The 12,003-nt window shown below is 39.0% G+C and overlaps 1 protein-coding gene across 3 annotated transcripts in view; it reads right to left on the reverse strand.

Annotated features, from left to right (window-relative positions):
- Positions 1 to 12,003, reverse strand: part of inpp5f (inositol polyphosphate-5-phosphatase F) — a 31,617-nt gene that overhangs the window by 14,221 nt on the left and 5,393 nt on the right. Inside the window, exons 2-5 of one of the 3 annotated variants that reach the window (XM_051648650.1) lie at positions 7,654 to 7,734; positions 6,015 to 6,151; positions 834 to 962; positions 559 to 726 (exon numbers count right to left, since the gene is read on the reverse strand). In XM_051648650.1, the coding sequence (XP_051504610.1) occupies positions 559 to 726; positions 834 to 962; positions 6,015 to 6,151; positions 7,654 to 7,734 (515 nt within the window). Of the gene's footprint in view, positions 1 to 558; positions 963 to 3,511; positions 3,604 to 6,014; positions 6,152 to 7,653; positions 7,735 to 12,003 lie in introns of those variants that run through there. The other 2 variants (XM_051648649.1, XM_051648651.1) reach the window with 2 other exon arrangements.

Raw genomic sequence — 12,003 nt, forward strand, 5'->3', positions numbered from 1 at the left:
GTATGTGTGGGATGAGTGCAAAAGAGTTAGCAACATCATCACATACATAAAGCTAACAGCAGCGTTTCCTATACCGCTATTCTGTGCCGCTGCTGTATATACAGACACATTGAGAACTTGGCAGTGCAATACTGCAGATGTTTTTGACTTTAGTATGACAAATTGCTCGCTAGCTTCTCATTTGGAAGTCGCTTTGGATAAAAGCATTTGTTTACTGACTAAATGTAAATTTAAATACACAGTACCATGGCAAATAAAAAAACACTGTATATATTTTATGATATTGAGTTGAGAGTTTGTCTAAATTGAATCTGATGAGATAAAAAGACTGAATACCACAAAATAGTGCAAAGGCAAAACGTCTTGCTATATACGTCTTGGAAATCTAGAGGGGCAATGCCCCCCTAACCCCTACCACCCCCCACCTTAAACATGGCCATGCATGTGATTGCTTTAATATATTCTAAATTTTGTCTTAATAAATAAATCACTGTTAAACCACAAAGCAAAAATAATTACTTTTTAATGTTTTACTTCAAAACACTTGGAGGGTCTCACCTTTTTCCAGAGGGGCAAATCTGACTTGCCTAACATTCCCTGTCGCTGGACTGTATTGGTAAGGTCATAGGTCAGACTATAGTAAAATGAATCAGAGTCCATGAATATCTTATAGAGCTCATCAAGCAGCCGCCTCTCCAGACGCTCCTTCTCTTTATTTTCTTTCACCTGAAAGGCAGGGGTATACTGGATGGGAGTGAACAAACAAAGTGAAGATAATGACATCTGCCAAGTTCATTTTGATGAATTGAAATGATCCTTCATCAATCATCAACCTTTTTCTTGATGGGCACGGCAACATTAGATTTGATCTGACTCAGTGTCTTGAGCAGGAACTTTGACTCATCCGGTGACTGGGTGATTTTCTCAGGTTTGTTGATTCCAAAATGATGTTTTTTACAAAGCTGAAAGAGAATGAGATGAAATGTTTAGCAAATAGACTATTTCAATGTAGAGGGAATTGTTTATTGCAAATACAGTAGAGTGTGTTGCTGACAGAATGATTTGCTATCATCAGTGATGAAGCAAAAAAGTTTATTTTTATATTCGGTTATAGGAATTTATCGTTTTTTTTCTGCATTTTATCTTGAATGAAGTCACAACAATAGACAAACATACAAACAATGATACATTCATTTTTATTGACCACACCATGTAAATCTTTACAGTGCTGGGAGCAAATTATGACATATATTGTCAATAAAGGCATAATTGTTTGTGTGTTTAAAGGGATAGTTCCACCAAAAATGATAATTCTCTCATCATGTACTCACCCTCATGCCATCCCAGATGTGTATAACTTTCTTTCTTCTGCAGAACACAAACAAAGATTTTAGAAGAATATCTCAGTTCTGTATGAAGTGAATGTGGCCAGAACTTTGAAGGTCCAAAAAGCATATAAAGGCAGCATAAAAGTAATCCACACGACTCCAGTGGTTCATTCCATGTCTTCTGAAGCGATATGATAAATGTGGATGAGAAACAGATCAATATTTATGTCTTTTTTTCTATAAATTCTCCACCATGCCCAGTAGGTGGTGATATGCACAAAGAATGTGAGTCACCAAAAACAAAAGAAGTGGAGATTTATAGTAAAAAAAGGACTTAAATATTGATCTGTTTCTCACCCACACCGATCATATTGCTTCCGAAGATATGGATTTAACCACTGGAGTCATATGTATTACTTTTATGCTGCCTTTATGTTTTTTTTTGGACCTTCAAAGTTCTGGCCACCATTCATTTGTATTGTATGGACAAAGAGCTGATATTCTTCAGAAAATCTTCTTTTGTGTTCAGCAGATGAAAGAAAGTCATACACATCTGTGATGGCATAAGAGTGAGTAAATGGTGAGAGAATTTTCATTTTTGGGTGAACTATTCCTTTGAGCAGACAGTGTTTGTCTATTGTTGTGACTTCAAATTTTATAACCAATTAATGCAGAAAGTCATGATAAAGGTTTAATATACTTTTTCCTGGAACTGGAGGTGAGACAGATGTAGAAAATGTAAATCCTTCTGAGAACCTGCTTCTCTGGGTAAAAGCTATCAGAAAATGCTGTATATTAATTGCTCTAATTAAAACCAAAAGGGTGCCAAGACGCATACTAAAACTGGCCTGTTGATGCCAGTGCAGATTCAGCACCCATAAAACAGAAATAACGACTAGAGTCAAACTACCCAGGAAAGCTGCTATCCAAGTTAAACAAGGGCAATTATGACTCTGACTGTTTCACTTACATTTTCCTTTCAATTCAAGAGGCTCTCCTGAGAGACTGACTCCTTAGAAACATCATGCTTCCTCTGGAACCTCTTAGAAACACACACCACTACTCTTCAACTAATTGTACACTGCCTGGCCAAAAAAAAAAAAAGTTGCATACTCTAATGTTTAATTGGACCGTCTTTACCTTTGATTACAGTGCGCATTCACCATGGCATTGTTTAGACAACCTTATGCAATGTCACAACATTTATTTCCATCCAGAGTTGCATTAATTTTTGGCCGAGATCTTGTATTGATGATGGGAGAGTCGAACCACTCCTTAAAGTCTTCTCCAGCACATCTCAAAGACTTTCAATTGGGTTACGGTCAGGACTCTGTAGTGGCCAATTCATGTGTGAAAATGATTCCTCATGCTTCCTGAACCACTCTTTCACAATTTGAGCATGATGAATCTTGGCATTGTTGTCCTGGAATATGCCCGTGCCATCAGGGGAAAAAAATCCATTGATAACCTGGTCATTCAGTACATTCAGGTAGTCAGCTGACTTCATTTTATTGCTGCATAACGTTGCTAAGCCTAGACCTGACCAATTGAAGCAACCCCAGATCATAACACTGCCTCCAGAGGCTTGTACAGTGGGCACTATTCGTAACGGATGCATCACTTCATGTGCTTCCCTTCTTACCCTGACGCACCCATCACTTTGTAAAAGGGTAAATCTGGACTCATCAGAACACATTACCTTTTTCCATTGCTCCACAGACCAATCTTTAAGCTCCCTAGCACACTGAAGTCTTTTTTTCCGATTAGCCACACTAACAAGTAGGGCTGTGTCGATACAATCAAATATGGATATATTGCGATACTTTTTCTCACGATATTGTATCGATACTTAGATCCATGTATCGTGTTATATCGTGATATTTTCAGTGCTGTCAGAGACGCTTCTGAGGCACTAAAGAGAAAAACTGATCCTGCAGGATTCACGGTTTCTCTCACAGACATGTTGGATCTCTCACGCGTTTGGATCTAGGGCCAGGCAAAAATATTGATTTTCTACTTAACCTTCATTTGTACAATCCCAATGTCGATTCTTAAAATGCCAAGATCGCTCTTTCTAACTATCTGCAATCCCTAACAATAAGATGTGTGTAAATACTTCCCATTTGCTACAAATAAATGTCTGTGATTAGCCACTGACTTGTAATTTTTTAGATTTCACTCACCAGTGTTTGAGTGGTGTAGTAGCGAAGAAATTCAGCACCGAGATCTTTTCACTGCATGCTGAAAGTAAAAGCTTTGACTTTCTGTGTAATGTGAGTCCAAAGGCTAGATCCAAGCAAACCATTTGTTGTTAAATAATGTCTCTTTTAATATCCTTTCTGTTCTCTACAGTCAGTTATTTATCAAAACAACAAAATAAATATTTAATTCTAATCACATATAGCATGGATGCTGTAAAGAAGCCATTCAAACAAAAAAACAATACAGTCAAATTCCCTGCCAAAGCTCTTAAAGAGACAGTACAATTTTAGCACTTGTTCTACAAATCTAAGTAAATACTTAGAATAGTACAAATTAGTCATGTAAACAACAAACATGTAACAATATACTGTATATATGCAATTTCAATACACCATATTTATTGGTGTAATACATGGACTACAGTTTTTAAAAAGCAAAAATGTCACCAAAATGATGGATTTTTTTTTTTTTTTTTAATGTCCTTAATTCAACAAGTTAGAAGGTCCCCTGTATAATGAATAACAGCATTAGCTGAAAGAGAATTTCTTTCATACTGTATGTAAGCAAAATGGACATTATAACTGAACTATACTCAAATGAATTGAAATTAAAAGCGAAATCTGACCATGATAATTCGATGTATCGCAATATATAAAATCGTGACACGTGTAACGCAATATGTATCATATCGTGAGGTGGCTGGCGATACCCAGCCCTACTAATAAGTGGCTTTCTTGTGGCCACACAGCTGTTTAATCCCAATCCTGTAAGTTCTCGTCGCATTTTGCGTGTGGAAATGCTCTTACTTTCACTTTTAAACATAGCTGTGAGTTCTACTGTCGATTTTTTACGATGTGACTTCACCAAGCATTTTAGTGATCTCTGATCAAAATCATTCAAGATTTTTTCAGACCACATTTCTTCCATGAAGCTGACGGTTCACCACTATTCTTTCAGGTTTTAATAATGCGTTGGTCAGTTCTTAAACCAAATTCAGTGATTTCAGCAATCTCCTTAGTTGTTTTCTTTGCTTGATGCAGGCCAATAATTTGCTTCGTTTGAAACACAGTGACATCTTTTCCACAACCACAAGATACATTTCAGACATGGTTGTTTAAGAAATGAGAAGCTACACACTGCATCAGTTAGGGTTAAAATAATTTTTGCCAGCTGAAACATTTTAATCACTGGGCCTGGGTAGCTCAGCGAGTATTGACACTGACTATCACCACTGGAGTCATGAGTTCGAATCCAGGGTGTGCTGAGTGACTCCAGCCAGGTCTCCTAAGCAACCAAATTTGCCCGGTTGCTAGGGATGGTAAAGTCACATGGGGGAACCTCCTCGTGGTCACAATTAGTGGTTCTCGATCTCAGTGGGGCACGTGGTAAGTTGTGCGTGGATCATGGAGAGTAGCATGAGCCTCCACATGCTATAAGTCTCCGCGGTGTCATGCACAACGAGCCACGTGATAAGATGCTCGGACTGACTGTCTCAGAAGCGGAGGCAACTGAGACTTGTCCTCCGCAACCCGGATTGAGGTGAGTGACTGCGCCACCACGAGGAATTAGTGGGAATTGGGCATTCCAAATTGGGAGTGATAAAAAAATCACTGCAATAATTATCCAATCATAGGCTCTTAAGCATTTGCTTATTTAAATCCAAACAGCGACTTTTGTTTTGGCCAGGCAGTGTATGTCAACCATTCACTACACTAGAGGGCTAAAATATCTAATGGGTTGCCATGGGCCTAAGTATCAACTGGGCACATTAACAAGTGGGAATTTGGAAGACTGTCCAGTAAATTCTATGAGGATCCAATGAATAATGACAATAAATAACTGTTAAAATGTTAGAGCAAGACATCTATATTATGAAATGTAAAGATGAATACACTAGTGTATCTAAGTTTTACTTTCATGGGTTTGGTTTCATTCTATACTTACAGAAATTTAGTACAGAATCAGAGCTCAGTCAGTTGGGCTGAGTGATCGAATATTCATGATATATTCACAGTGATTTTGTTATAAATAAAGCAACATTGTGAATATCCCAGTGATTTTAACATGATATTTTATTTACACATTAAGTTCCCTAAAGACTGTGTTATTTACTTGTTTATTTTTAACCAGATTTTAACTGTATTTTACGTCTTGCATTTAACATTTTAAATCTACTTGGCTACAATGGCTGTTTGGTTGAAATGACGGTTGCTGATTAGAAAGAAAACAAACATTTAATGCCATTTAGAGCAAATATATAAACATAGAATCATCATCAAAAGGCTTAAAAATATAAATAAAGATATAAGGAGATATATGATATATAATGGGATATTTGTTTTAGCAACAGTATATTGCCCCGGCCCTAATTGCAATATAGTTGAATTAAATCCAGCATGGATGATGTTTGCACAATTTGAATTTTTTCCACTGGCTGAATTTAATAAAGCATAAAAGCTATTACTCCTAGTGAGTCTTATTCACCTCTAATTCCAGATCTTGTGGTTCATCCTCAGAGAGTGGAATTACTGCTATCTTGGTGATCTTGTACACTTTGTGGTCTCCTGGCAACTGGCCCACCAGTGCTTTCTGGCAAATCAGAATCAGGCCCAAAGGAAGATCTGCCCAAAAGGGGAAGGAGTGTGTTATTAGTGCAGAGTTCCAGTCCAGACACACCTCAGACTATGACAGCAGATTTCTCTGCTCTGACCAGCATGGAGGCCCAAGATGATGATTCATTCTAATGGCAAATATTCTTATAACAATGACTTCACAGATATTTACATCGAGGTGCAGTGCAGTCATACTTTCACTAACAGCTCAAAACTAAATCAATAGACTAAGGCCCTCCCTGTAGCAGGCAACTCTGAAATGTTTGGGTGGAAAATGTAATGAGAAAAGCCTAAGCTCTTTGTACGTACAGAAGGAAATATCAGGTTTGCCCACCAGATTATGTTACAACATAAGGTATGTAAAGTACATAGCTACAGAATCCTGATATGTCTCATTTATCTGTGTAGTCTTCCTTTGAAACCGCATAAGAAAAGAAAAACACAGCAATCAAGCACGAAAGACCAACCAATTATTTTACTATATACATACATAGAGATGTCAGCACTAAACACTTAATGAAAGTATTGCTTTTCTCACACTAAAAAAGGAAAAGAGACCCACACTGATGCATCAAATGCCAAATAAAGTCAACCTGTTAACAAAGCACAGAGGCTCACTTCTTAATTCATCCACTGAATGACGAAATGAAAGTGTGGTGTATGCCATCATTTAACTTCTATGCAAACAATTACTCAAGACTTTTTTATAATTCTAACCTATTAAGAAAGGCATTTATTTAGTGGAATGGTATATACAGGGTCAAGAAATCATGACCCTTCAATTCACCCTCTCTAGTATTACACTTTTACACAAAAGTACCATGGTCTTTCTGTTTTGTTTAGCTTTCTTCTTCTTTGAAAATGTATTACTGTGAATCCTGTAAATACATAATTTAGTGCCATGGTATATCTCAAAGAACCATGGTATCACCATCTGATATCTTCACTATACCATTGTATCGCCGCACTACTTTTCTGTAAGGGCAAGTGCAAGAGTAAATCTTTTTGAAATGATGTGTGTCATTTTTTTCATGTTTAAATACCTTTTTTCTCCTATCCAAATGTAATATTTCTCTCTATTGGTTAGTATATTAGCTACATTTATATGCTATGTAGTCTTTGAAATGCTATGCAGTTCAGATGTTTTGTCTGGTGATAACTGGTTGATTGCTGGGCAACAACACACTGCAAGTCATTTAGCAGTTTCAAAATAATGGTAAACCAAATTAAACTGACATTTCTGGTGCTAGCTGAAGCTGCCTTTCATTATGTTAATCATTATCATTACCAGAGTCTCTGGTACCCAGTTGCTTCCTTCTACAAGCTCAATTAAAGCAGATATAAGCACATCTTCTATTTAATTAGCTTGTAAATGGGATATCAGAGAGATGAACATGCTAAGACTACATGTTTGGACATCTTAGTCCAAGAGACACTGAATTTATTATGATCATTACGATCAATTACAAATGTACTCTCATCCTTTATTCACTAATATACCAGTGACTTACCAGCATGAAGCTGTATTTTTCCAATAACACCCTCCACAAGTCCCAAACAGACAGGGTTCCAGGCCAACAGCAGGTCAGTTGCTAAATAAAGGATGAAAAGAAAAGTCACTTTTTAACTGAAGAGCCATCAACATCTTTTTCAGTTCCTAACTGAGTGTAATAGGGTTTTCGATTTGTAGAGGAATTAATACAGAAAACCAGTGGAGCTGATAGTCCAATTCTTTAGAATATGAACTGGTAACTCAAAAGATGCAGGTCTGATTTCAGGTAGGGGTAGTTAAATCATTGAGACCAAAGTCTTGCACAATTCTGCATGTTGTGATCTTCAGCCATTTAAGAGCTGCAGGGTTCTGTCCCTGCAATTTATGTTGTATTAGATAAAGAAAATTTCCTTAATGACAAGCAGGAGTCCATTGATGACAAAGGGCATTTGTTTGACACGAGTCATTTCAACTTTTACTTCTTCACCAAAAAATCCCAGTAATGGTGAGATATGATTTGTAAAAATAAATAAAATAACAAAAGAAGACTTCTGTCACTACACTACGCAATAGCATCTAGTTTGGTGGTTCTCAACTGGTTTTGCTTCAGGACCCAGATTTTACATTGGATGTCAAGTTGTATCAACCATTACCCAACACAGTACCAAAATTATTTATCATAAAAATAAAAAATAAAAAAGTCCTTAAAATAACATTTTTGAAGCTCCAAAAAGCACACTAAAGGCAGCATAAAAGTAATCCATAAGACTACTGTGGTTAAATCTATATCTTCAGAAGCAATTTGAAGTGAGTGAGAAACAGCTAAATATTTAAGTCCTTTTTTTACTATAAATTCTCCTCCCTGACCAGTAGGTGATGATATGCATGAAGAATGCGAATCACCAAAAATAAAAGAAGAAAGTGAAAGTGAAAGTGGAGATTTATAGTAAAAAAAGGACTTAAATATTGATCTGTTTCTCACCCACATCTAGCATATTGGTTCTGAAGACATGGATTTAACCACTGAAGTCTTATGAATTACTTTTATGCTGTCTTTATATGCTTTTGGAGCTTTAAAATTTTGGTATCCATTCACTTGCATTACAGAGCTGAAATATTCTTCTGAAATCTTTGTTTGTGTTCAGCAGAAGAAAGAAAGTTATACATATCTGGGATGGCATGAGAGTGAGTAAATTATTATACTCTGAATTATAAACAAACTATTAAGTACTACGGTGATATAACATCGCCATTTCATGCTGCCAAGTGAGGCATTACACATATTATAAGGAAATCTTTCAAATGAGCTGAGACTGTATCTATGCATCATGCATACAGTGGAAACCCTTTTCCAGTTAAATAATGGAACAGCAGTGCAACCTTAACCCGATCAGCCTGGCTGCACACACGTGGTAAAGAACAGCTAGACCTCATTCAAATCTTCACAGGCTACATTCTTCCTGATAAAAGCGAAGGACCAACTGTCCATCTAGTTTTAGAGGTCCTAAAGGACGAGACAGGCAGGCTCAGGGAGGGGTGTGGACTTTCAAAGGTGTGGTAGAACTGGAAAATTAGATGAACAAAAGCATAATGTGCTCCATAAGAAAGGCATTGGTACTGTATAACATTGAAAAAGTCTGCCGTGGAAGGCCTTTTGGTAAAAAGGTTTGCAAAAAACATCTGAGTGACACATTTCAAAATGTTTAAATAACATAAATACAAGTAATTTCCTTTAAAGGCCTAGGTAAGGAATATAATGCATTTATGGGAGAAATTCCCACATGGCCTAAGGTTAAAGTGAGTGGTGAGTCTGTACCAAGCACCTTGTTGGTTGAGTACCTGGGCAGAGAACAGGGCATCTTATACCATTGTCCACTGTAACAAAGGTTCGTTTGTAGGACAGATAAAGAGGAAGCGGGAGCCAGTTTCCACGTTCCACGTGAGTCAGGTTTTATTAACAAAATAACAGAAATGGCTTCACAGCTCACACTCAAAACAAAAGTCTGCTTTGCAGCATAAAAGGGTAAGAAAGATCAGCTTTTCAGCACAGCAATCTATAATACAGAAATGCAGTCTCTGGCGTGCAACTCCCTCTGCTCTCTCTGTGGACTGGGTCGCCTTTTATCTCCCCTGTCTCTCACTGAGAACATAGAAACGGTAATTAGTAGCAATTCATCTCAGGTGGATGTCCTTACTGCTTTCTCTCTCCCCCATACGGGTGCTCAACCACGCCCTCACCTCCACATACCCCCACCACCCGACTCAGGCTGGGGGACCGTCCGGACTGCCTACTCCCCCCCCTTTTCTGGAGAGGTAGTCCACGACAGCCATCTGTGCCCCGGTCTGTGAACCACCTCAAACTTAAATGGCTGGAATGCCAAATACCAACAGGTGATCCAGGTACTGGCATCCTTCATGCGGTGGAGCCATTGGAGCGGGGTGTGGTCCGAACAGAGGGTGAACGCTCATCCCAACAAATAGTAGCGGAGAGTGAGGGCCACCCACTTAATGGCCAAACACTCCTTCTCTATGATGCTGTACTTCGTCTCTCTCATAGAGAGCTTTCGACTAATGTACAGCACCGGGCGCTCCTCCCCCCTCCACCACCTGGGACAGAACAGCACCCAGCCCCCAGTCCGATGCGTCCGCCTGTAAAACAATGACTCTGTCCACTGGACCGGGTCTGGAGCTCCCTTTTTAGTGAGATCAGTCAGCGGGCTGGTGACATCCGAATAATTAGGCACAAACCTTTGATAATAGCCAGCCAGCCCCAAGAACTGTCTCACCTCCTTTTTGGTCTTAAGACTCAGGCAGGTCGCAATCGCTGCGGCTTTATCAATTTGGGGTCGCACCTGCCCATGCCCCAAGTGGAACCCCAGATACCGTAGCTCCACTCGTCCAATTGCGCACTTCTTCAGGTTTGCCGTGAGTCCCACTCTTCGCAGCGACCTCAGAACGGCCCAAAGATGCTGCATGTGCCAGCGACATATGCAGCGTGACGTCTGAGGACTTGGTCCATAAGACGTTGAAACGTAGCCGGGGCCCTAAACAAACCGAATGCAAGGGTCACAAATTGGTGTTATCCAAACAGTGTTGAGAAGGCCATTTTCTCTCGGGACATCGGCGTTAAGGGGATCTGTCAATAACCCTTAACCTATGTCCAGTGTCGAGTAAAAGTGAGCTGTGCCCAACCGATCGAGCAGTTCGTCAATACGAGGCATTGGATATACGTCAAATTTTGACACCGCATTGACTTTCCTATAATCCACACAGAACCGGACCAAGCCATTGCTCATAGATACCAGAACAACCGGGCTGGCCCAATCACTGTGGGATTCTTATATTACCCCCATTTCGAGCATGGCCTTTAATTCTTCCCGTATTACCTGTTTTTGTGTTTGGGTAAGCGGTAGGGCTTACTGCTAACTTTACTTTATCGGTTAGCCAGAATTTTTGACAATATTTTAACATCTAGCTGGATCAGGGACATTGGATGGTAACTCTTACACTTGCTTGGACCTTAGTCCTTTTTAAGAATCGGACTTATCCGGGCTTGTGTCATGGTTGGCGGATGCTTTCCATTCTTTAATGATTCCATATAAACTTCTAGCAAAAGTGGAGCCAGTTCTGTGGCATAAGATCTAAAAAATTCAGCGGCAAAGCCATCTGGCCCTGGAGCCTTGCCTATAGGCAGGGCCTTAATTACCTCATCAAGCTCCTCCAAGGTTATCTCAGAATCAAGAGAATTTTTCTGCTCAGTCGTCAGTTTAGGGAGTTCTAATGGTTCCACAAAATTTCTAATATCATAATCAGTAGACAAAGACGTGGAACTATAAAGGTCAAGATAGAATTCTTTAAAAGCATTATTAATATCAATGGCCGAGGTAAACATTTCACCACCAGCAGATTTGGTAGAGGGAATGGTAGAAAAAGACTCTCTCTGCTTTATATATCTAGCCAAAAGCTTCCCTGCTTTGTCCCCCGACTCAAAGTATGACTGTCTTGCCCTGAATAGCCAAAACTCCACCTTCCATGACAAAATAGTATTATATCTGTATTTCAATCGGGCCAATTCTCTGAGGCCATCAGATGACATTGGTGCTTCAGCTCTGCTTTGGCACTTTTAATATTCCCTTCCAACTCCACGAGTTCTCATGCTTTGGACTTTTTGATGAATGAGGCATACTGTATGTTCCGACCCCTAAGATCCGCTTTAAGTGCCTCCCAAGCCATGCCCACAGAGGATACTGAGGACCAGTTGGTCTCCATATAAATATTGATTTCAGCCTTTAACCTTTGTTGAAATTCAAGATTTTGCAAAAGGGATACATTAAAGCACCAACTATATGATTTCTTTTCCTCCGTATGT

Source organism: Myxocyprinus asiaticus, chromosome 21 (assembly GCF_019703515.2).
Source record: "Myxocyprinus asiaticus isolate MX2 ecotype Aquarium Trade chromosome 21, UBuf_Myxa_2, whole genome shotgun sequence".
NCBI classification, from domain to species: Eukaryota; Metazoa; Chordata; class Actinopteri; order Cypriniformes; family Catostomidae; genus Myxocyprinus; species Myxocyprinus asiaticus.